General features: G+C 41.5%; 1 protein-coding gene across 1 annotated transcript in view; it reads right to left on the reverse strand.

Moving 5' to 3' along the window:
• TMTC2 (transmembrane O-mannosyltransferase targeting cadherins 2) overlaps positions 1–23,469 on the reverse strand; it is a 445,859-nt gene that overhangs the window by 52,971 nt on the left and 369,419 nt on the right. The window contains exon 10 of the mRNA XM_082255664.1: positions 18,419–18,533. Within this exon, the coding sequence (XP_082111790.1) occupies positions 18,419–18,533 (115 nt within the window). The remainder of the gene's footprint in view (positions 1–18,418; positions 18,534–23,469) is intronic.

A 23,469-nucleotide genomic window follows, 5' to 3' on the forward strand; every position in this document is an offset into this window, starting at 1 on the left:
CCATAGGCGGATCCGTGCTGCTCAGCAGGGGATCATAAACACAGATCCCCGCTGAGCAGGAAGGTGACAGCTCCTTCTCCGCTCTGTGGGGGAATTGGATGAGAGCGAACCGCCTGTCAGCTCTCATCCGATCCGCTGGACGGATGGAAAATAGGGTTTCCATCTGTCCGGATTTCACGGACAGGATCGGATGCGGATGGCAGCGGGTGTCAGCGGACATGTCTCTGCTGACATCCGCTGCCCCATAGGGATGCATGGGGCATCCGATCAGATCCGCCTAAAAAACTGACAGGCGGATCTGATCGGAGCGGTCGTGTGAAAGGACCCTTAGGGGTATTTCAGCCAGGCTTCATGGGTGGCAGAAAAGGCCTACAGCAAAGTGCATTTTACACTAACCTACATGGACCTGCATGAGCTAGCTTTTATTAAAAGGTGACTTAGTCTTTAAAGGTCTATATCGTATAAAAGTGCTGGATCTTTTAAGCCAGAACCTCCATAAAAATGCACCTAATATGACAGACATGAACAAAGCATGCTGCAAAAATCACTCATGTCAGTTCCACCACGTAGTATCTTTAGGCCCATGGGTGCTTAAAACTACACAGTTAAGGCCCTTTCACATGGGCTCTCTCATCAGGTCCACATCTCAGTTTTTCAGGCGGACCTCATCAGAAGGTCCATGCAGTTCTATGGACAGGCAGATGTAAATGGACTTCTGTCTCTGTTTAAACCTGCCTACCTCTGAGCCTGTCAAGGTAAGTAAAAAAAAAAAAAAAGTAAAAAGACTTCATTCTTTTCTGTTCTGTTTTTACAGACCCTTCGAAGGAAGCATGATGTAGACACTTGAGTCCATTTACATCTGCCCGCCCATTGAGCTATCGTGAGTTTCTATCTCGTTCAGCTCAAATTTAGAAGGGGATCTGCTTACGGGTTCCCTGCTGTTTAGAGCAGACCCGCTCTCAGAGTTTAAGTGCCCTTAGGGTAATTTTATTAAGTAAAAGAAAAAAATAAATAAATAAAATTTTGCACCAAAACATTGCCATGGTGGAAATCTTAAGAATGATTTCAAGAAAAATGTAAAAAAATGGTCTGTGCATCCATGAAAAATAACGAGGCTAGCAATTTTGAGGCTCACTGAAGGACAGGAAGCTTCCAAAACTTCTAAAACAAATAAAAGTTTGAAGCTCACTGACCTGATGCAATAAAATTAATGTATGGAGCACTAAAGAGGGAGGTGTTCTGCAGTTCCCTTAGAACATGTCACACGCGAAATGCATTGAGACTGAGCCTTTGAGTCAAATCTAATTCAAATTCACATCAGCTGCAGTCTATTAAAAACACACACCAACCTGGTGGCCACATGGCTCACACTGCTGCATCAGTTAGAGCTGAGCTGTATGTGTTGGTGTCTTACAGGCACCCACAGTATACAAGCAATATTTTAAACTTGTATGTTTTAAATAGTTTTATTAAAACTTACTGCACCATGATCTATTCCTGGGATTGTCTTACTTTATGTACCATGGTATAAGACAGTACTCCACACAAAATCTTTGGTGGGACTTATCAGAGGAGGATACGGACTATCACTGAAGGATCATTAATAAACTGTGTGAAGGCTGCTTTGTCAGCCGCATCGATCTGGTATGCACACACTTCACCTGAGGTGTAGAGCAGGCTGACCACTGATCTTAAGAGGTGGCTACTGCTACTCATTTTGGATATAGTGATGATTGGGATTCCCTCCAGCAACTTCTTTCATCTACTTGTTTCATAAGACATGGACTTTTTGGCATCACATTTTAATTATTTGTCAGCATTGTTAAATATATATATTTTTGGTTCGTTCATTTAAGGGTCGTTTACACCTCAAAGGGGCAGCTGGTAGGCTTTGTTGCCATATATTTTATTTAGTACATTTTGAGTCATTCATTGGGGCAGCGTCTTCTCCTACATTAGTAAATCAACTTCACTGTGCTTTCTGCTTACTAAAAAAAGTTAGGAGCTCACTGGATTTCTGGCAGAATGGCAAGTATTTCTATGTACTTGCAGTATATTTAAAAATACACAATATGCATGCATTGCTGACATACTGTATATTGAATATACTTTTTTATTTTGCCCACATGCACTTTAAGTGGCAAAAGGCTGCAGTTCCTTGCAGAGCCAGTCTAAGGAGCAAAATAATTATATCAAACAAACTAGGGGTACAGAGACTGCCCTTTCTTGAGCACAGTTTCAGTATTTTCTGGGCAGTAGAATCAGTTTACAAAGTTGAAGTAAATCTTCTGACCATAGCTGATTTTTTGTGATATACCTGCTTCTTTTTGCACACATTACAGTTCCTTCATGACAATATTTGTGCAACATATTCAGCTGTCACACTCCAAGGCACACAATGTTCTGTGACTAGCATTCCATTAATTAGTATAATAGAAAGCCAGCTTGAGCAGACACTTATTCTTTAAATGTGATTCAGTATATGTGTTCAGTAACTAGGATAATTCTCTTATCTCTTAGTCATCATAGCGATAGCTATGACGACTTTCTGGTCAAAATGTCAATGTTAATATTTGGTGGTTCTTGCATTTCAGCCACATAATATTTGTGCTACATATTTTGTTTGACTGTAATCACAAAAAAAGAAAAAGGTGGTAATACCTTTTATGAGTTGATGCACTTTAACCTAAAATTAAGTTGTACAATAGTCAGCTGAAAGTTTATAATGGACTATAGAGGTGAACTGTAAAAACACAAACCAAAAAAAGAAAAACAGCTGCACTGCATTTGCCGGACCAACTAAGAGTTTCTGCCTTTTGGTTATTCTGCGTAGTAATACAAGAAAAGAAACTTGCATCACAGGAAGACAGGGGACAAAGTAGACGTCTTACAGGTAAAAAAAAAAAAGGGAAACTGACATATTCCTGTCCCTTCCCTCAATTTTCCCTGGAAAATTCTGGCACCTGAGTTTTTAAGTCTAACATACAGAAGCAGAAGCAAATTGCAGTCCAGTGAAAAAGTGCTACAATTGTGTAAGCTCTGGATTAATGATTACAAACATACTACACCTCTCTTATCGAAACCCTCTCATCCAAACCCCTATCAACTCTTTTATACCCTCAATTCCTTACTTCCACTTTCTGATGCCTTTGACACAGTTGACCACCCACTCCTCCTCAACAAACTCCATTCCCTTGGCCTCTGTGATTCCTCTCTTTTCTGGTTCTCCTCCTACCTATCTCAGTGCACTTTCAGTGTCACATACAACACCATCTCCTCCAGTCCCCTTCCTCTTGGGGTACCCCAAGGCTCCATCCTTGGGCAACTCCTATTCTCTCTCTCTATATCTCTTACTTGGGCCCGTTGATAATCTCCCATGGCTTCCAATACCACCTCTATGCTGATGACACGCATATCTATCTCTCCACTCCTCAACTCGCCCCCCCCCTCAATCTCCTCACGTATCACAAGCTTACTGAGCGATACATTAGTATAGATGTCACACGCCTTTCTCAAACTTAACCACTTAAGCCCCGGAGGATTTGGCTGCTAAAGGACCAGACCCCTTTTTTCAACTTGGCACTTCGTGACTTTAACTGATAATTGCTCGGTCATGCAATGCTGTACCTAAACGAAATTTACGTCCTTTTTTTCCCACATACAGAGCTTTCTTTTGGTGGCATTTGATCACCTCTGCGCTTTTTATTTTTTGCGATATTAATAAAAAAAGAGCGAAAATTTTGCAAAAAAATGACATTTTCAACTTTGTCTTTTAAAAAATATCCAATATACTCAATTTATGTCATTTTTTTTGGCCAAAATATATTTAGCTACATGTCTTTGACAAAAAAAAAATCAATGAGCGTATTTTTATTGGTTTGCGCAAAAGTTATAGCGTCTACAAACTATGGTGTAAATACTGAAATTTACGAAGCTTTAATTTCTGACTGCCTATCTCATTTCATGAAGTGCTAAAATGGCGGGGCAGTACAAAACCCCCCCAAACTACCACTTTTTGGAAAGTAGACATCCTAAGGAATGTTCTGAGAGGCATGTTGAGCTCATTGAATATTTTATTTTTTTGTCACAGGTGTTTGAAAAATGACTAAAAAAATTTTTTTTTTTTTTTTTACACAAAGTTGTCATTGAAATGATATATTGCTCACACATGCCATGGGTATATGTGTAATTACACCCCAAAATATATTCTGCTGCTTCTCCTGAGTACAGGGATACCACATATGTGAGACTTTTTGGGAGCGTAGCTGTGTACGGGAGCCGGAAAACAAATCACCACCATCAGAATTTCAAAGGGCGTACATTTTTCATTGCATTTTCTCACTACCTATAACGGTTTAGGAGGCCCTGAAATGTCAAGATGCCACAAAACCCCCCCAAATGACCCCATTTTGGAAAGTAGACACCCCAAGCTGTTTGCTGAGAGGCATGGTGAGTCCATGGAATATTTTATATTTTGCCACAAGTTTCGGGAAAATTACAATTTTTTTTTTTAATTTTTTTTTTTTACACAACGTTGTCACTAAAAGATAAATTTCTCACACATGACATGGGTATATGTGGAATGACACCCCAAAATACATTCTGCCGCTTCTCCTGAGTATGGGGATGCCCCATGTGTGAGACTTTTTGGGAGCCTAGCTGTGTACAGGACCGCGAAAACCAATCAACACTCTCAGGTTTTCTAATGGCGTAAATTGTTCATGTCACCTCTGCACTACCTGTCGCAGTTTCGGAGGCCCTAAAATTCCAAGATAGCACAAAACCCCCCCAAATGACCCCATTTTGGAAAGTAGACACCCCAAGCTATTTGCTGAGAGGCATGGTGAGTCCATGGAATATTTTATATTTTGCCACAAGTTCCGGGAAATATATATATATATATATATATATTTTTTTTTTTTTTTACACAAAGCTGTCAGTAAATGATATATTGCTCACACATGCCATGGGTATATGTGAAATGACACCCCAAAATACATTCTGCTGCTTCTCCTGAGTACAGGGATACCCCATGTGTGAGACTTTTTTGCAGTCTAGCCGAGTACAGGACCCCGAAAACCAACCTCCACTTTCAGGCTTTCCAAAGGCGTAAATTGTTGATTTCACTCCTGACTACCTATCACAGTTTCGGAGGCCCTAAAATTCCAAGATAGCACAAAACCCCCCCAAATGACCCCATTTTGGAAAGTAGACACCCCAAGCTGTTTGCTGAGAGGCATGGTGAGTCCATGGAATATTTTATATTTTGCCACAAGTTCCGGGAAATATATATATATATATATATTTTTTTTTTTTTTTTACACAAAGCTGTCAGTAAATGATATATTGCTCACACATGCCATGGGTATATGTGAAATGACACCCCAAAATACATTCTGCTGCTTCTCCTGAGTACAGGGATACCCCATGTGTGAGACTTTTTTGCAGTCTAGCCGAGTACAGGACCCCGAAAACCAACCTCCACTTTCAGGCTTTCCAAAGGCGTAAATTGTTGATTTCACTCCTGACTACCTATCACAGTTTCGGAGGCCCTAAAATTCCAAGATAGCACAAAACCCCCCCAAATGACCCCATTTTGGAAAGTAGACACCCCAAGCTGTTTGCTGAGAGGCATGGTGAGTCCATGGAATATTTTATATTTTGCCACAAGTTCCGGGAAATATATATATATATATATTTTTTTTTTTTTTTTACACAAAGCTGTCAGTAAATGATATATTGCTCACACATGCCATGGGTATATGTGAAATGACACCCCAAAATACATTCTGCTGCTTCTCCTGAGTACAGGGATACCCCATGTGTGAGACTTTTTTGCAGTCTAGCCGAGTACAGGACCCCGAAAACCAACCTCCACTTTCAGGCTTTCCAAGGGCGTAAATTGTTGATTTCACTCCTGACTACCTATCACAGTTTCGGAGGCCCTAAAATTCCAAGATAGCACAAACCCCCCCCAAATGACCCCATTTTGGAAAGTAGACACCCTGAGCTATTTGCAGAGAGGCATGTTGAGTGTTTTGCAGATCTCACTTTTTGTCACAAAGTTTTGGAAATTGAAAAAAGAGGAAAAAAAATGCATTTTCCTGTTTTTTCTTCATTTTCCAAAAAAAATGAGAGCTGCAAAATACTCACCATGCCTCTCAGCAAATAGATTGGAGTGTCTACTTTGCAAAATTGGGTCATTTGGGGGGGTTTTGTGCTATCTTGGAATTTTAGGGCCTCCGAAACTGTGATAGGTAGTCAGGAGTGAAATCAACAATTTACGCCCTTGGAAAGCCTGAAAGTGGAGGTTGGTTTTCGGGGTCCTGTACTCGGCTAGACTGCAAAAAAGTCTCACACATGGGGTATCCCTGTACTCAGGAGAAGCAGCAGAATGTATTTTGGGGTGTCATTTCACATATACCCATGGCATGCGTGAGCATTATATCATTTACTGACAACTTTGTGTTAAAAAAAAAAAAAAAATTATTTTCCCGAAACTTGTGGCAAAATATAAACTATTCCATGGACTCACCATGCTTCTCAGCCAATAGCTTGGAGTGTCTACTTTGCAAAATGGGGTCATTTGGGGGGGTTTTGTGCTATCTTGAAATTTCAGGGCCTCTGAAACTGTGACAGGTAGTCAGGGGTAAAATCAGCAATTTACGCCATTAGAAAACCTGAAGATGTGGATTGGTTTTCGGGGGCGCGTACACAGCTACGCTGCCAAAAAGTCTCACACATGGGGTATCCCTGTACTCAGGAGAAGCAGCAGAATGTATTTTGGGGTGTCATTTCACATATACACATGGCATGTGTGAGCAATATATCATTTAGTGACAACTTTCTGTAAAAAAACAACAAAAAAAAAAGAAATAATAATTTTCCCGACACTTGTAGCAAAATATAAAATATTCCATGGACTCACCATGCCTCTCAGCAAATAGCTTTGGGTGTCTACTTTTCAAAAAGGGGTCATTTGGGGGGTGTTTGAACTGTCCCGGCATTTTATGCTCAATCTTATCCACACATCACCCACTCTTCTAACCACTTGAAAACCAAGCCTTTTCTGTGCCTTTTTGTTTACATGAAAAAATATTTTTTTTTTACTAGAAAATTACTTTGAACCCCCAAACATTATATATTTCTTTAAAGCAGAGGCCCTATAGAATAAAATGGGGGATGTTGCAAATTTTTTTGTCACACGGTATTTGCGCACAGATTTTCCAAACGCAATTTTTGCGAAAAAAATACATTTTTTTTTAATTTATTTCACAAATACACTATATAATTCCAATTTTTTTGGTAAAATTTAAAAGATGATCTTATGCCGAGTTCATAGACACCTGACATGACATGCTTTAAAAATTGCGCACGCCTGCGCAGCGGCAACAACGTACGTACATTTTTAAAAACTTTAAAAGTCTCTACAGGTTACCACTTTAGACTTACAGAGGAGGTCTACTGCAAAAATTACTGCACTCGATCTGGCGATCGCGGCGATACCTCACATGCATGCTGAAATTGCGGTTTACATATGACACTAGACCAACGCTTGCGTGTGCCATTGCGTGCAAGCACGGGGGGAAAGGGGGGGGGCTCAATTTTTTTTTTTTTTTTTTTTTTTTTTTTTTTTGCTTTTTTATGTTATTTTGACACCTTTCCTTTAATTTTTTTTTTTTAAATCATTTTTATTGTTATCACAGTGAATTTAGATATCCCCTATGATAGCAATCGGTAGTGACAGGTACTCTTTTTTAAAAAAATTGGGGTCTTTTATACTCTAGATCTCTCCTCTGACCTTAATGTATCTGACCACGCCAAAATTGGTGTGATAAAATACTTTCCCAATTTCCCAATGGCCCTGTTTATTTCTGGCGAAAAAGAAGTCATGAAATGCTCGTAGCCTCCGGCATCTTAGGCCATAGAGATGATTGGAGCCATTCTAATCTTCAATTAGCTCTATGGTTAGATAACTGAACCACCGGCTGCACTCTCGGGTTAACCGGTGGGACAGGAGAGCCCGAGAAAAACCACGGAAGGCTTCGGAAGGCGGCGGTGGGGGGGGGGGAGACCCCTCCCACTGCATGTAAAAGCAGTCTAGCGGCCAATTACCTGCTAGGATTGCTTTTACATGTTAGCCGACCGCTGGCTGTAAAAAACGATACCAAGATGATGCCTAAATCTGCAGGCATCATCCTGGTACAACCACTCAAAGTCCAGCAACGTACCAGTACATTGCTGGTCCTTGTTTGGCATATAGGTTTTTTTTTTTTCATGCAGCCTGTGGGCTGAACGGAAAAAAAGAGAACCTATCAGAAATCAGCACAGGAATAATGCGTAGTATTACTCATCATTAACCGCCCAAACAACCACCCACTGAATTTAATGATGGGTATACACGACACTATCCACGTATACCAAAATAGGATTTTAACTGCAGTGCTGAAATCAGAAAATCACCACAGCTGCTATCAGCAAAGGTATCCATATATGCTGAGCGCAAACACTGTTTGTGTCAGAATATATAAAATCAATGCGTGGTAGCCGACGAGGGACCTGCAAGAGAAACAGGTCACAAAAGAATGAAAAAACAAACAAAGTACATTAAAAAAAGTACATTAGGAAGAGTAGGACATATAAAATGACTGACACAACAAAAGTTTTTGGATTCTCATCATTAACCGCCCAAACAACCACCCACTGAATTTAATGATGGGTATACACGGCGCTATCCACGTATACCAAAATAAGATTTTAACTGCAGTGCTGAAATCAGAAAATCACCACAGCTGCTATCAGCAAAGGTATCCATATATGCTGAGCGCAAACGCTGTTTGTGTCAGAATATATAAAATCAATGCGTGGTAGCCGACAATTACCTGCAAGAGAAACAGGTCACAAAAGAATGAAAAAACAAACAAAGTACATAAAAAAAAGTACATTAGGAAGAGTAGGACATATAAAATGACTGACACAACAAAAGTTTTTGGATTCTCATCATTAACCGCCCAAACAACCACCCACTGAATTTAATGATGGGTATACACGGCGCTATCCACGTATACCAAAATAAGATTTTAACTGCAGTGCTGAAATCAGAAAATCACCACAGCTGCTATCAGCAAAGGTATCCATATATGCTGAGCGCAAACGCTGTTTGTGTCAGAATATATAAAATCAATGCGTGGTAGCCGACAATTACCTGCAAGAGAAACAGGTCACAAAAGAATGAAAAAACAAACAAAGGACATTGAAAAAAGTATAGTAGGAAGGAGTAGAAGGACATATAAAATTACTGACACCACAACAGTTTTTGGATCCTTTTATTTTACTTTCTAACTGTTCCTTTATTTCTTGATTTGGGAGGGAGTGCGATCTTCTGCGATCTTCTCTTCCAGCTTGGGTCTCTCAAAATGTCGATGGACATCCAACATCCTTCGAGACCCTGTGTTTATGTGCCCTACACTGTGTCGTGCTGTACCCTACACTAATACTCCACTAGTGTATGGTAGCGCTCAAAACATTCCCCGATGCAGAGACCAGGATGGTCAGGACATTTGGGACAATAATAACGGGTGTCACGCCTAAATCCGCGCCTGCTACAGACACGACATCGTCTTTGGGGTCGTATTTGGGTAGGGGTACTCGGGAGGGCATAAGGAAAATGCCTCTCATGCAGCCGGCTCACTGCATCTGGAAGGGGAAGTTGGGCAGGCATGCCTCCTGGGTACAGGTAGGCAAGGATGACCGCTTCCTGGAATTCCCGGAAGGGTCCAGTTCGTCCTGACGCCTTGTATAGGACAAAGGCGTTCAGCATAGCCAATTGGAAAAGGTAAACAGACACTTTTTTGTACCAGCGTCTGGCTTTACGGGCAACTAAATACGGCGCCAAAAGCTGGTCGTTAAGGTCCACCCCTCCCATGTTAAGGTTATATTCGTGGACACAGAGGGGTTTCTCCATAACGCCAGTTGCCGTAGGGATTTGGACTGTCGTGTCTGCGTGAAGGGAGGACAGAACATAAACATCCCGTGTATCCTTCCACTTCACCGCAAGTAATTTGTCCGTTTTCAAGCAGGCTCTCGCCCCCCGACTAAGACGGGAATTAACAAGCCGTTGGGGGAAGCCCCGGCGATTAGGTCGCACGGTGCCACATGCGCCAATTTGTAAATCAAGCAGGTGACTAAATAGTGGCACGCTTGTGTAAAAATTGTCCACGTACAAATGGTACCCCTTTCCGGATAAGGGTGACACCAAGTCCCAAACAATCTTACCGCTGCTCCCTATGTAGTCTGGGCAGTTCGGGGGCTCCACAGTGCTATCTTTTCCCTCATAGACACGGAAATTAACTGTATAGCCTGTGGCCCTGTCACAGAGCTTATACAACTTGACCCCGTATCTGGCACGCTTGCTGGGGAGGTACTGTTTGATAGCAAGACGGCCAGTAAATTTAATCAGGGACTCGTCAATGCAGACAACTTGTTCGGGGGTAAACAAGGCTGCAAACCGCTGATTGAAGTGGTCTATGAGGGGCCGAATTTTGTGGAGCCGATCGTATGCAGGGTCTCCCCGAGGACGACAGATTTCATTGTCGCTGAAATGCATAAATCGCAGAATTTGCTCGTATCTCCCCCTGGACATGGAGGCAGAGTACATGCGCATATGGTGAGCTGGGCTAGTGGACCAATATAGCCGCAATTCACTTTGTTTAGTTATGCCCATGTGGAGGGAAAGGCCCAGAAAGATCTTAAATTCGGAAACCGTTATAGGATTCCAGCCGAATCGTCTGGCAAGGTGCAAATTTGGGTTGGCGGCGATAAATTGTTGAGCATATAAATTTGATTGATCCACAATAGATCTGAAAAGATCTTCCGTGAAGAACAGCTCAAAAAAGTTCAGGGGCGTAAAACCAGCTGTCTCCACGTGGATTCCAGGTTGGGCGGTGAATGGGGGAAGTACTGGCGCTGTAGAATCAGTGGGTTGCCAATTGGGATATGCCAGCGCATCAGGGAGGGCACTATGGGCTCTACGGGCCTGTCTTCGAATACGCGGTGGCTGCGGGCCACTACTTGTGCTAGCCACCGCACCAGCTTCAACTGCACTTAGGGGACTCGCCACGTCACCAGGTCTTACTGCAGTGCTGGTTGTACTAGGTCCAGGTTGTACTAGGCCGCTGGCGCTTGCCAGGTCGCCAGAAGGATGAGCGGCACTAGTACCCACACTCTGCTCCATACGAGCACCCTGCGATTCCTGCATTTCAACAACACCAGAATGGGGTCGGGTACGCCTGGGTCTAACAGGGACCCATCTGTCGTCGGAGCTGTCTGTCAGGGAGCCGCTGCTGTCATCTGGTTCGTATAATGACCCTGATTCTGCCGGTGAGGCTTCCCCATCGCTCTCACCTGACATGGACATTATACTGTAAATAGCTTCATCACTGTACGAACGTTTAGACATTTTGGTAACTAAATTTACCCGTACAGTGATGCGACTCACAGGTAATAAAAGCACCTGGTTGTCGAAGACTATTTCAAGCGCTACCAAAAAAACTGCTAATGCTAGCAGGGATCAGGCCTGACTCTGCTAACACAGCGGTTTTGTGTCTTGTGTTTTTTGTAAGTGACAGTAATCTATTGATTACTACACTTACCTGGGTGAAAGGGTTAAACGCAGGTGCTGGCCGGAATCAGTGCTGATCGTGCAAACACCGCGTTTTGGGAACCCTAAACTATGGGGGCGCTAGTATAGCTCTGATCAGATCAGATATTGATCTGTTCAAACACTATACTAGAAATGGAAGTGTAGGTGCGTGCGTGCGTGGTGATCAAGGGGTTACTTCTAAACTATGCGCCGGGGATCTGGGGGGGGGTGGCGGGGACCCTAAACCTCCTTTGGGAAAGAAACTAGCTAGCTAGAGCAACCTCAAGTCACAATGACACCAATACAAAAATACAGTAAAAACAGTATATTATGTGTGTATTAGTGCTAATGTGACAGAGGGTGTAGGGGTTAACGGGATGTGATCAGGGGGGGATCAGGGGTTTAAATCTTTATTGGAAGGGGCTGGCGGGTATCCTAAGGATAAAAGGAACGGTGGCAAGCGCTAAACCTGGTCACAAGTCACACTTATACGGGTATATAGAAAATGCTATATACTGTATACAGTGTGCGTTGTGGCAGGGGGTGTAGGGGTGATCAGGAGGGGATCAGGGGATTAAATCTTTATTGGGCGGGTGGGGGGGACCCTAAACCTGCTTGGGACACAAACTTAGTCGCCTGCGCTAATTCTGATCACAATGACACTAATACAAAAATACAAAAACACAGTATATTACGTTTGTATTAGTGCTGATGTGACAGAGGGTGTAGGGGTTAACTAGCGGTGATCAGGGGGGGATCAGGTGGGATCAGGGGCTTAAATCTTTATTAGGGGGGGGGTGGCGGGTAATTCAAGTGGAAAAAGGGGGGTCGCAAGCGCTAGACCTGACCACAAATCACACTTATACGGGTATATAGCAAAATGCTATATACTGTATACGGTGTGTGTTATGGCAGGGGGTGTAGGGGTGATCAGGGGGGGGTCAGGGGCTTAAATCTTTATTGGGCGGGTGGCGGGGACCCTAAACCTTCTTGGGACAGAAACTTAGTCGCCTGCGCTAATTCTGATCACAATGACACTAATACAAAAATACAATAACACCGTATATTGCGTTTGTATTAGTGCTGATGTGACAGAGGGTGTAGGGGTTAACGGCGGTGATCAGGGGGGTTCAGGGGGGATCAGTGGGTTAAATCTTTATTAGGGGGGGTGGGGGGTAATTTGAGTGGAAAAGGGGGGGTCGCAAGGGCTACACCTGTTCACAAATCACACTTATACAGGTATATAGGTATATGCTATATGCTGTATATAGTGTGTGTTGTGTCAGGTGCTGTAGGGGTTAATTGGGGGGGCGATCGGGGGTGAAATGTGCCTATCTAACTGTGTATGTACGTGCTTGGTGCTGTACTTACAATTAGATGTGCTCTCCTCTCACGCTGGATCCAAAAAGACCGTTGGGAGGGGAGGGCACATCTCCTCTAAGCCTGTGTTTACATTTCACAGGCTTAGAGGGAGATCTGATTGGGCAGGACCGATCAACAGGTCCAGACCAAAAATGATTGGCCTGGACCTGATGACTGATCGGTTCTGAACCCAATCGAGTCATCGGCGGGACCGCGGGTGCGCGCGCGCGCGCGCCAGAGCGGCGAAGGCTAGTGACGTACCGCTACGTCACTCTGCCTGGCCGGGGCTGACCGCCGCAGTATATAGTCGTGCGGCGGTCGGCAACCGGTTAATCTTTCTAAAACTGAGCTTGTAATATTTCCTCCTCTCTGATCCCCTCCCCATGACTTTACCATTGAGATCAACAGCACAACCATTGGTCCCCCCACATATGCCAAGGTGCTGGGTGTAATCCTAATACACTAATACACCTTGCTAATCCATGACTGCTGCTGCTCTCTGACAATCCCTTCATTGCCTTTCCCTACCCCATCGTATAAAATTCTAAATACTAACCACTACATACAAGGCCATCTACAACATCGTCCCTAGGTACATCACCAACCTCATCTGCAGATATCGTCCAAATCGTCCTTTCCGTTTCTCCCAAGACCTCCTGCTCTCTAGCTCCCTTGTTACCCCCTCCCATGCTCACCCACAGAACTTCTCCAGCGTCTCTCCCATCCTCTGGAACTCCTTGCCCCCAGTATGTCCAGTCAGCACCTACCCTGTCCACCTTTAGACGATCCCTGAAAACATACTTATTTACGCAAACCTACCCCACCACCACCTAGAAGTGTGCCCGAGTCATCTCCTTGTCAGATCCTTCCTCGCATCGATTACTTTTAGAAACCGCCTCCCCCTCCCTTTAGATTGTAAATTCCTTGAGCAGGGCCCTCCTATTCCTTCTGTATTTAACTGTATGGTAATTGTACTGTCCCCCCCTCTACATGGTAAACTGTTGGTGCTATATAAATCCTGTATTATAATAATAATAATATTGTTTACTTAAGGTTAACGTCTATCTCCTTGTCAGATGGCAGTGTTTGGACCTGGCAATTCACTGCTCAGGCCAAAGCACTGCAGTCTGGGAAGAGGTTAAATGCACTCTAGGGAGAGGTTGAAAGCTCCAGTGAAGCAACAAAAACAGGAGGAGAGCATAGGGAAGGCAAGTATTAGGGTTGCACTGAATGGGAAAAATAGCAACTTACCTAAAGAAAAGATCCTAAGGACTTTATTTACTGGAGTACAATCATTACTGCTTTACAATTGGTAAGTTGGCAAAATTGAAGTCAGCACCCACAGTTTCTCCTGGAAAAGGAGGGATGACGTCACAATGTACAGGCAGACCTACTATACAAAGGTTGTGCACATAGGACCTTTGAAGCAGATTTTTTTTTTTTTACACAGAGTTTTCATAGCTTCTAGTGATTTATAGCTGTGAAATAATTGGGGCAAATAGAGCTTACAACAGTCTCCTTAGAAAATATTTTTTAGATGGCATAGCAGAAAAAATGTTTGTTATGAGGAGAAGCTGGAGAGTTGTGTTTGCCATAATTAAAGTGGAATAGGGTTTCATCATTGTACGTTAATAAGGGGGAACTCCCTCTATTCCTAAAATAATGCACATAGGGAAAAATAATCTTGACAGTGTACAACAATGGGGGCACAGTGTTGGCCAGCACTGCAGACAAAATTTGGGGGTACATTTTTCAGAAAATGAGCAAACCTTGCAGGTAGATAGTGGGAAAAAGGAATAGAATTCTAGGATGCATCACTAGATGGGTCACCAGCAGGAGGAAGTAGGTCCTGATTTCCTTATATAGATCTCTAGGGAGACCTAATTTAGAATACCGTATCCAGTTACGGAGATCTCATGTACAAAAAAATACTGATAAGATAGAAAGAATGTGGAGACAAGTAACAAAAATGGTTAATGGATGCGGGAATCCTCTCCGCTGTGTCATCAAATTATGACAGCAGGCCTCCCGTGCCGTCAGAATACACTGATCAGCGTTGCAGCCGACTAGCTGCATATATTGATTGAGTGAGAATTTACCAACAATCCGGTTCATGAGACATTGATTAACTGGTCTCCTTCTCGTGAATGGGTACTGCCATACACAAATCTAAATTCTGCCAGATCCTGCTGAACCAGCTGAATTTCGATCTATGTATGGCCAGTTTAAGCCTTTATATTGAGGCAGATCACACCAAACCAGCTGAGAAATACTTGCAGTGAGCTATGATAGCTTTGCCTCAGAAATATCTAAAAGGTATTAAATATTTATGGTAACATATAACAAACACGCAGAAGGTTTTTTTTTTTTTTTTTTTAAGTTTCACTGCAAAAGTGGAAATGTACTTTAATGTCTTTGCCTCATTACAAATGTTACATCAGTGTCATTTCATGCAATAGATTGCTATGAAAATTCTATGTTCATATCAAGAGTACAAAAAATAATTAAATAATTTTAATGCAACAGTTTTTATATATTTTAGATATTGAGCAGTAAAACATTTTGACACAGACAACATTCTTAACTTCAGCAAATCAGTGTTAGGATGGTCATGCAAGGACACATCTATTTAAAGATGACAGATCTGCCTGTCATAAAAGAGATGGGGTTGCACCTTGACCCATAAGAACTTTTTCTTCCAATCTTTTTTCATGTTATCCAACTGCTGTGAAAGGTTCATTCCCTTTTCCCATGCTTGACAAAGTCATTAGACACAGCTGTCTGTCACAAATTCAAAATCAAATCCAAAAGGCAGTGCTTTAAAGAATAGGGATAACACTTACACCTTCCCGCTGATGTCCAACAATTTTTAGGAGCTACATTAAACTGAGAAATCCTCAGAATCCATCACCTTTGTGAATGTTGGAGCCTGGTCCTCCTCTGCACACTGGTTCCTTTCCCAGGCCCTTACAGAACAGTACTGATGTAGGAGACAAAAGGAGGGAACCACGAAGAACAGGGATTGCCAAGGTATTTGACACACCAGGAATGGTGGCAGATACTGAAGATGTTTCAGCCAGTTTAGCTGGTAAAGACCATAGAGACTGCCAGCACAGGACAAGTATTAATCTTTTTCTTTCAAGCTTGGCTTTGGATATACATTTTGCATTTTGTTCACAAATTTACTTTAAACGGTAGAATCATTTTCCTTTAACTGGAAAAACTGTCTTGCAATCCCTCCCATGAGATACCAACTTCATCTGACATTGTGAAAGGCACAGCGAAAAACACTTCAGCATCTCTAATAGAGGCGTAATGATAATTTTATTACATTATGGCTTTTCAAGGGTAGGTGTATTACTGCAATCAAATCTTTTAATTAGAAAAAAAATAACGATTTTAAGCATTTGTGTAAATCACAGTATGCATAATGCAAGGATTATATACCCTTACAAGGTTGAAAGCGAACAAATAGGCAAAAATGTAATTAAGCTCAAGCTACAAGGTTACCATAGCAAATGATGATCCTACATATAAAGAAATCATCAAAGAAAAAAAACTAAGTTTAGAAGTCAACTTTACGGTTGTCATTTTGGTAAAACAAAAAGCTGCTGACACAAAGTCGCCCTTGAACACACCTAGTGCCACTTACAGTACCGGCTGGTTCACTTGTATCCTGGGTTATTCTGACAGGCAAAGATTTGGCATTTTCGAATAGTGTTGACATTTGCCTTTTCTTTTTCTACCTCTTGCATATTTCTATTGCCACTTAGGCAGCCAATCATATAGTGATAGGCCATTGGAAGTAAGGAGGGAAATAAGCTGGGGAAAATTAGGCAAACATAAGCAGCAAAAAGACTGGGTATATTTCAGGCAAAGCTTTGCCATTTTCTGGATAGAGTTGGAGCTTGCCTGCCCTTTCTTGCCTCCTGCACATTCCTACTGCCACTCAAGCAGCCAATCATAGTGAGGAACGAAGGAGGATGTGAAACGGGGATCAATTGGGGAAGACCGGCACATTTTATCAGACAATATTGGAGCTTTGCCTGTAAGAACTTTGGATGAAGTAGGAGGTAATGAAAGTTGCTGTAGTTTATGTGAACCTCTGAGTGCCTGCACATCATACCTCTCAACAGCTTTAAGTTTCATAAAGTGACAGAGCCTCCTTAAAGTTGCTTGTTGAAGAAGTTAATAAAACCCAAGAATTATTTGCAGGCAAGAAACACCTTAGCCTTATAAATTGCATGTATAGAAGCAGCTCTACTTACAAAAGCACTATGGAATCCAAAAGAACATTTATATATATATATATATATATATATATATATATATATATATAAAAATATAAAACCTAGTTGTGCATTCGTTTTTTTTGTTTTTTTTATAGGCTTTTTTTCCTTAACCGGATGATCCAGCCAGTATCACATTTCCGGTCTCAGGGTTGCTTCAGCTGCTAGAGTGTAAAAGCAAGAGAGAGAACACTGGACAGCAGCATTATCATTCTGTGGAGAGGGAAGTGGTTTAGATGCACTAGCAGATGTAGATGGACTTGACTAACATTTTACATTAATTACAGCTAACACTTTTTAGTTACAGCAACAGTTTTTTTTTTCTTTTGACATAGTGGCTCTAAAAGTTAATTACTGTAAGGACTCTCTAAACCCTTTAACTTCCACTTTTGCTGGACAGCTCAGTCTGTTAAAGTAAATTGAAAAATAACAAACGTAATGGCTGGAATACCAGGTGAAAATAAAAGAAAAAGCCTAAAAATGAAAACCAGTGTAACCACTACATCCAAGAATCGATAAGCTGAATTTTTGTTTTTGGGGTTAATGCTGCTTTAATTATGTTATAAAATTAAACAGAGATGTTTTTGAAATGATCTATAAAATGAAATCAAAAATCTTACAAAGTTACAATTTCTTGCAAACTAAAGAGATTTTTTTTTTTTTTAAACCAGCCATTGCAGTTTAGATTTTAGTTCTCCCCTATCCTGAATATGTAATGTGAGATCGTGAATATGAACATGAATATAATTCGGCTACAGCTGGCCATATATTAATCATTTTTATTTCCGTCCCATCAGCAGGTTGAATTCTTCTCACTGAACTCTTGTGTTCTGGCAACAGGGAATCTTCCTAATCTTCAGAACACACTGATCAGTGTTTCTGGCTATAGCTGGTAGCACTTTTTGCTCTGGAAAAACCCAACAAACTGGTTGTAGAGAAGTTATTTGGTAGAACCACTTCTGTACAATCAGCCTGCCCATCCCTGGACCGAAATTTTGCCTGCCCATGCAGAGCCAGCAAAATTTAAATCCATGTATGGCCGTCTTACTTAAATGACTATTGCTTCTTACACCATGTATCCACATAGGTGGAACATAAAGACCTGCAATATAAAGACTGAACCAACCTGAGCATGTGGGCTGCATTGAAAACTACATCAAATTCAGAACTCTCCAGCTCCGCAGCCTTCTTTGCCATTTCTGCAGCTTCAAGGACTCGTCCTTCCTCCAGTAGGAATTGTCCTGCAAGGCCAAATGTATGTAATTAAAAAACATAACATAACATGATAAACAATAATCATATCAGGAACTTGATTTTGGAATAATTTTAAAGATGGATGCAATCTAGAAATCAAGGTATGTGTATACAAATTTTATATAAAGCAGAACTTGCTCACCCATGAACATTGTTCACTGTCATTGCTTAGTCAGACTGCTAATTGTCATACATGATTCCTAGTGATCCTGCCAGTGTTACAAGCTGTAACTGATTTCTCTCTGTGGACAGACAATGCTAACACTGTTGCATTAATATAGTAAGCAGCATTATTGGCCCCGTGTGTGAAGTCCATGGACTGCCAGATAGAATGGTGATGTAACCTACGTTGACACAGTACTCTCTGCACATCTCTTTAATGCCTGAGCTCATGGAAAGTATAGTTCTGTGGACGCTTGCAAAAAACGGTTGATTTTCTCCAGGCAGGAGCAATGATTTGGAGGTAATTTGCACACTGATGAAGAACTTTGAGGGAAAGCAGATTAGCTACATATGAAATAGTTGTAAGATTTTTTTTATTTACCATAAGCTTTTTCATGAGGTCCCTTGAATAACACAGGAATTCTTAAACAGTATGGTTTTATTGCCACCTATAGACTAGAAGACTGAACCCCATGTATAACACAGCCTCTAAATGTCTAGCCTCAGTTTAGTAAGCAGCCAGTACAAAGAGCCAATAACCGAGGACTGAAACCTGTGTATCTTCCTGGACTTCAAAAAAAGGTTTTACAGCAGGTACAGTACAAAAAATCTTATTTTCATTACCATCCATTAAGGATCAAAGGAATTCAGGAATTCCTAAACAGTCTAGATTTCCAAAGGCAGTCTAACTAAGGGGTGGGCAAATACCACTGAAAGGTCCAACTGATGTGGACCTTATATTGTATTTATACATTCATATAAATACATTTTTGTTTTACTTAACTTTTTTTTTTATCACATAGGGGACAAAAAAAAATCCCCTATGTGATGATTTTCTGGTGACAGGCTCTCTTTATTGAGACATGCAGTGTCTAAAATGTAACACTGAGAGGCTGACCCAGAAGTGACATCATAGACATCGCTTTCTAGGTCATAGAAGGGGAGGGTCCCCCCACCCCCCCACACGGCTGCTGACACCCACCATGTCGGTCCCGGGCTCACAGATGGACAAGCCGGGCCCGGAAAACATGGCAGTGCACGGGTTTGTGGGGGGGTTGCTGGTATCGTGGATGTGTGTAAGCAATCGGGCAGCAGCGCAGCCACCCAAATGCTTTCACCTGACAGGCAGGAGTCTGCAAACACCAGATTGTGTGTGAAACTCCCCGTTGCCAGGTCTGTACAACTTACGGACCAGGCAGCGAAAGGGTAAATTTATGGACAGTGAATCTGTCCATGTAGACCAGTAGCAAAAGGGCAGGCAGCAGGGCCAAACACTACTTCAGACTGTAGTTAGCAATTGTATTTTAGTACTTCCAAGAGATTCTATAACAGATGTTAACATACATGCAGGCAACCGGATGAATTACACGTTTGACAAGTTATATCACTGTTAAAAGTGAAAACACTTTAAATTTCATGTGACCCAGCACAGTTTATATGAATGAATAAACAAGAAAATTAGACCCATAATAATTTTTCCTTATATAAACATTCTTCAACTTAAATAAACCTTTTTTAAAATAATGCAAGGGTCTCAAAGGCAGCAGAGCCAGTTAACCTTCTAGAGAAAAGTCAAACTGCAAAGATTAATCCTTACATAGTCAACTATCCTAATGAGTACAAATTGAGCTAATTTATTTTCCAAGCCATTGTAAAGTGCATAAGGGTTGAAAGGATCATTCTGTAACAGTAATTGGCACTGCAACAGACTACAAAGATTGCAAAGCATTGGTTATAAGGTTTTATGTATGATTTTGGTGGATCATGTTACAGTTTTGCTTTGATGTTGGGGATCATAAATCAGGTTCTGACATCATTTAAAGCAATTCAAGGAAATAAGTCACTACACAGAAGGGTAAGCAAAGCTGGTTTATTGACAACAGTCTTCTAAAACCAAGCAAGCTTCAATCTTCCATTTAATCCAAGCAAATTTATCAAAGTAAATAAAGCTTCAAAAACTCACCCATCCTTTTTAAGATAATTTAGGCATAAATATCCTAAACATCTGATGTGATATTACTGTTTGCACTACAAGTTTTTTTTGAAGGCCTAGATCAGTAGAATTTCTAGTTTGCATTTTAAAGAGTAATTATAATTATAGGCAGCTATTCACTCAAAAGATAAACTCAAAAAAGGAAAAATGAAGGTGGAAAACAGCTGGCAGCTCCTAAAGTTAGGATGCTGAAACCTGTGCGATCACCAAAATAATAGTATTTTTGCATGCATGTACCACCTGTGTGTATTTTATTTTACTGCTGGATTTTTGTTCTGATTTATAGGACTGGGGGGGGGGGGGGACTTCTGACCTCAAACAGCTCACTCACTCACTTCTCAGGAGATTGCCAATCACTTTCAAAACCAGATTTATGCAATTTGTGGGGGCAGCTCAGATATCTATCCCACTTAACATACCCTGTACAACACCACATTCAATACTTTCCTCTTGTGATCTGTGGTTACTACAGAAGAGGTTGTCAAACTTTCCTCAGAGGCCCACTTTACTACATGTCCGCTGGACCCTGTTTCTTAACAATTACTAAGGTTATCCACTTTCCATCATCTTCAATCGTTCCCTCTCTACTGGCACCTTCACCTCCCCTCTAAGCATGCACAGATCACCCCCATACCTAAAAATCCCTCACTGGACCTCACCAACCTGAACGTCTTAGGACCCATGTCTTTGCTTCCATTTACCACTAAACTTTCAGAATGACTAATCTACAATCATTTGAGCTCCTAACAACTGGTTTTTGCTCTCTACACTCCACAAAAATCCCCTACTAAAACTCGCCATCTATTTACGAACTGCTATAAACAATAGCCACTTCTCCATACTCATACTACTAAACCTCTCTGCTGCATTTGAAACTGCTGTCCACTCTACTCTCTTGGCCTCCAAGACTCTGTACTTTCCTGATTCTCCTTCTACCTATTACAGAATTCCTTCAGTGTTGTCTACAACTCTGTCTCCTACACTCCTTCCTCTCTGTGTAGGGGGTCCCCCAAGGTTCTGTTCTCAGACCTCTCCACTTTTCCATTTACACCTCCTCCCTTTGGTCACTTGATAAACTCCCATGGCTTCTAATGCCCTCTTTATGCTGATGACACTCAAATCTCTTGCTCTACTTTCCACTTCACACTTTTACTCTTGTTCCACGTTTTCTGGGAAATGTGTCTCTGTACTGGACCACTGCTCAAAAGAAAAAAAAAAAAAACAGATTCTAACTCCTTTTCATCATCATCATCAATAATCATCATCAATAAAACAACAGCAAAGCACAAAATAGCAGTGAGTGGGTATCATGCATTGTTGTTTATTTTCCTTTAAATAATTTTGTACCTTCCTCCGTAATTAGGAAATGCTCTATATAGCTAGCTTCCCACCCTCTTTTCAGTGTGTTTTTACACTGCTGTTCAGAGCACATGCAATTTTCGGAGCTAGAAATATGATTGATATCATCTGTGAAGATCTACACAAGTTTTGGATTAAAGCTTTTTACAGCTGTTATTTGGATTAAGTCATGGTCTACAATTTCTGCTGAGATTGTAAATTACTGCTATCTTACCACAACTGATCAGTTATAGAGATAACACTTGCAATGATTACATTGGAGAGGCAGAACAGTGGGAACCATATATGTAGGGGGTACTGCAGTGCACATAAGTAAAGAAAAACATACGTTTTGACCAGTTACAGCAGAAAAAGAACTGCTGGAGTAGTGGTCACTACCAATGTCACTGCATATTTGACAAACCATAAATACAAAAGTCTAACCTTGCTAATTTTGCTAGTTTTCCTACAAAAGCACAGTGACAATGTTACACAGGACTCAATGATACTATTACTTCTGGATTAGGGATTTTATACAGTTCCACAGACTGAAGAGAGCTCTCATATACAGGAGTTAAAAAAAAAAAAAAAAAAAACGCTGAAGCATTTAACTGCAACTCATATGAGATTTTGCAAATGCGGATAAGAATTTTGTAAACATTAACCACTTCAATACAGGGCACCTTCACCCCCTTCCTGCCCAGGCCAATTTTCAGCTTTCAGCACTGTCACAATTTGAATGACAATTGTGTGGTCATGCAATGCTGTACCCAAATGAAATTGTTATCTTTTTTTCCCACACAAATAGAGCTTTCTTTTGGTCCTATCTCATCACCACAGGGTTTTTTATTTTTTTACAAAAAAAAACAAAATCTTGAAGAAAAAAAAAAGTTTTTCTTTGTTTCTATCAGTAAATTTTGTAAAAAAGTAATTTTTCTCCTTCACTGATGTGCGCTGATGAGGCGGCACTGATGGGCACTAATAGGCTGCACTGATGGGCACTGATGAGGTGGCACTGAAGGGCACTTATTAGGCGGCACCGATGAGGAGGCACTAATATGCCGCGCTGATAGGTGGCATTGATATGCGTCACTGATGAGCACTACTGATGGGCAGCACAGATCAGCAGGCACTGATTGGCATCACTAATGGGCACTGATTGGGGTCACTGATGAGCACTGTTTGGTGTCACTGATGGGCACTGCTGTTGCTTTACTGTAATCAAGGCACTGATGACCAGTGTCCCAAATACTTGTCCTGGACTCACCTTCGAGGATGAGCCGCTAGAGTGTGTGGTGAGAAGCGCCGATAAACGGCACTTCTGCATTTACATGTGACTGGCTGTGATTGGACACAGCTGATCACATGGCCAGGTCATTGGCTGTTTACCAAGATTGGGGTCGCGCTGTGTCTTGGAACATGGCCCGTCC

Source organism: Pelophylax lessonae, assembly GCF_965119305.1.
Source record: "Pelophylax lessonae genome assembly, chromosome: 4".
NCBI classification, from domain to species: Eukaryota; Metazoa; Chordata; class Amphibia; order Anura; family Ranidae; genus Pelophylax; species Pelophylax lessonae.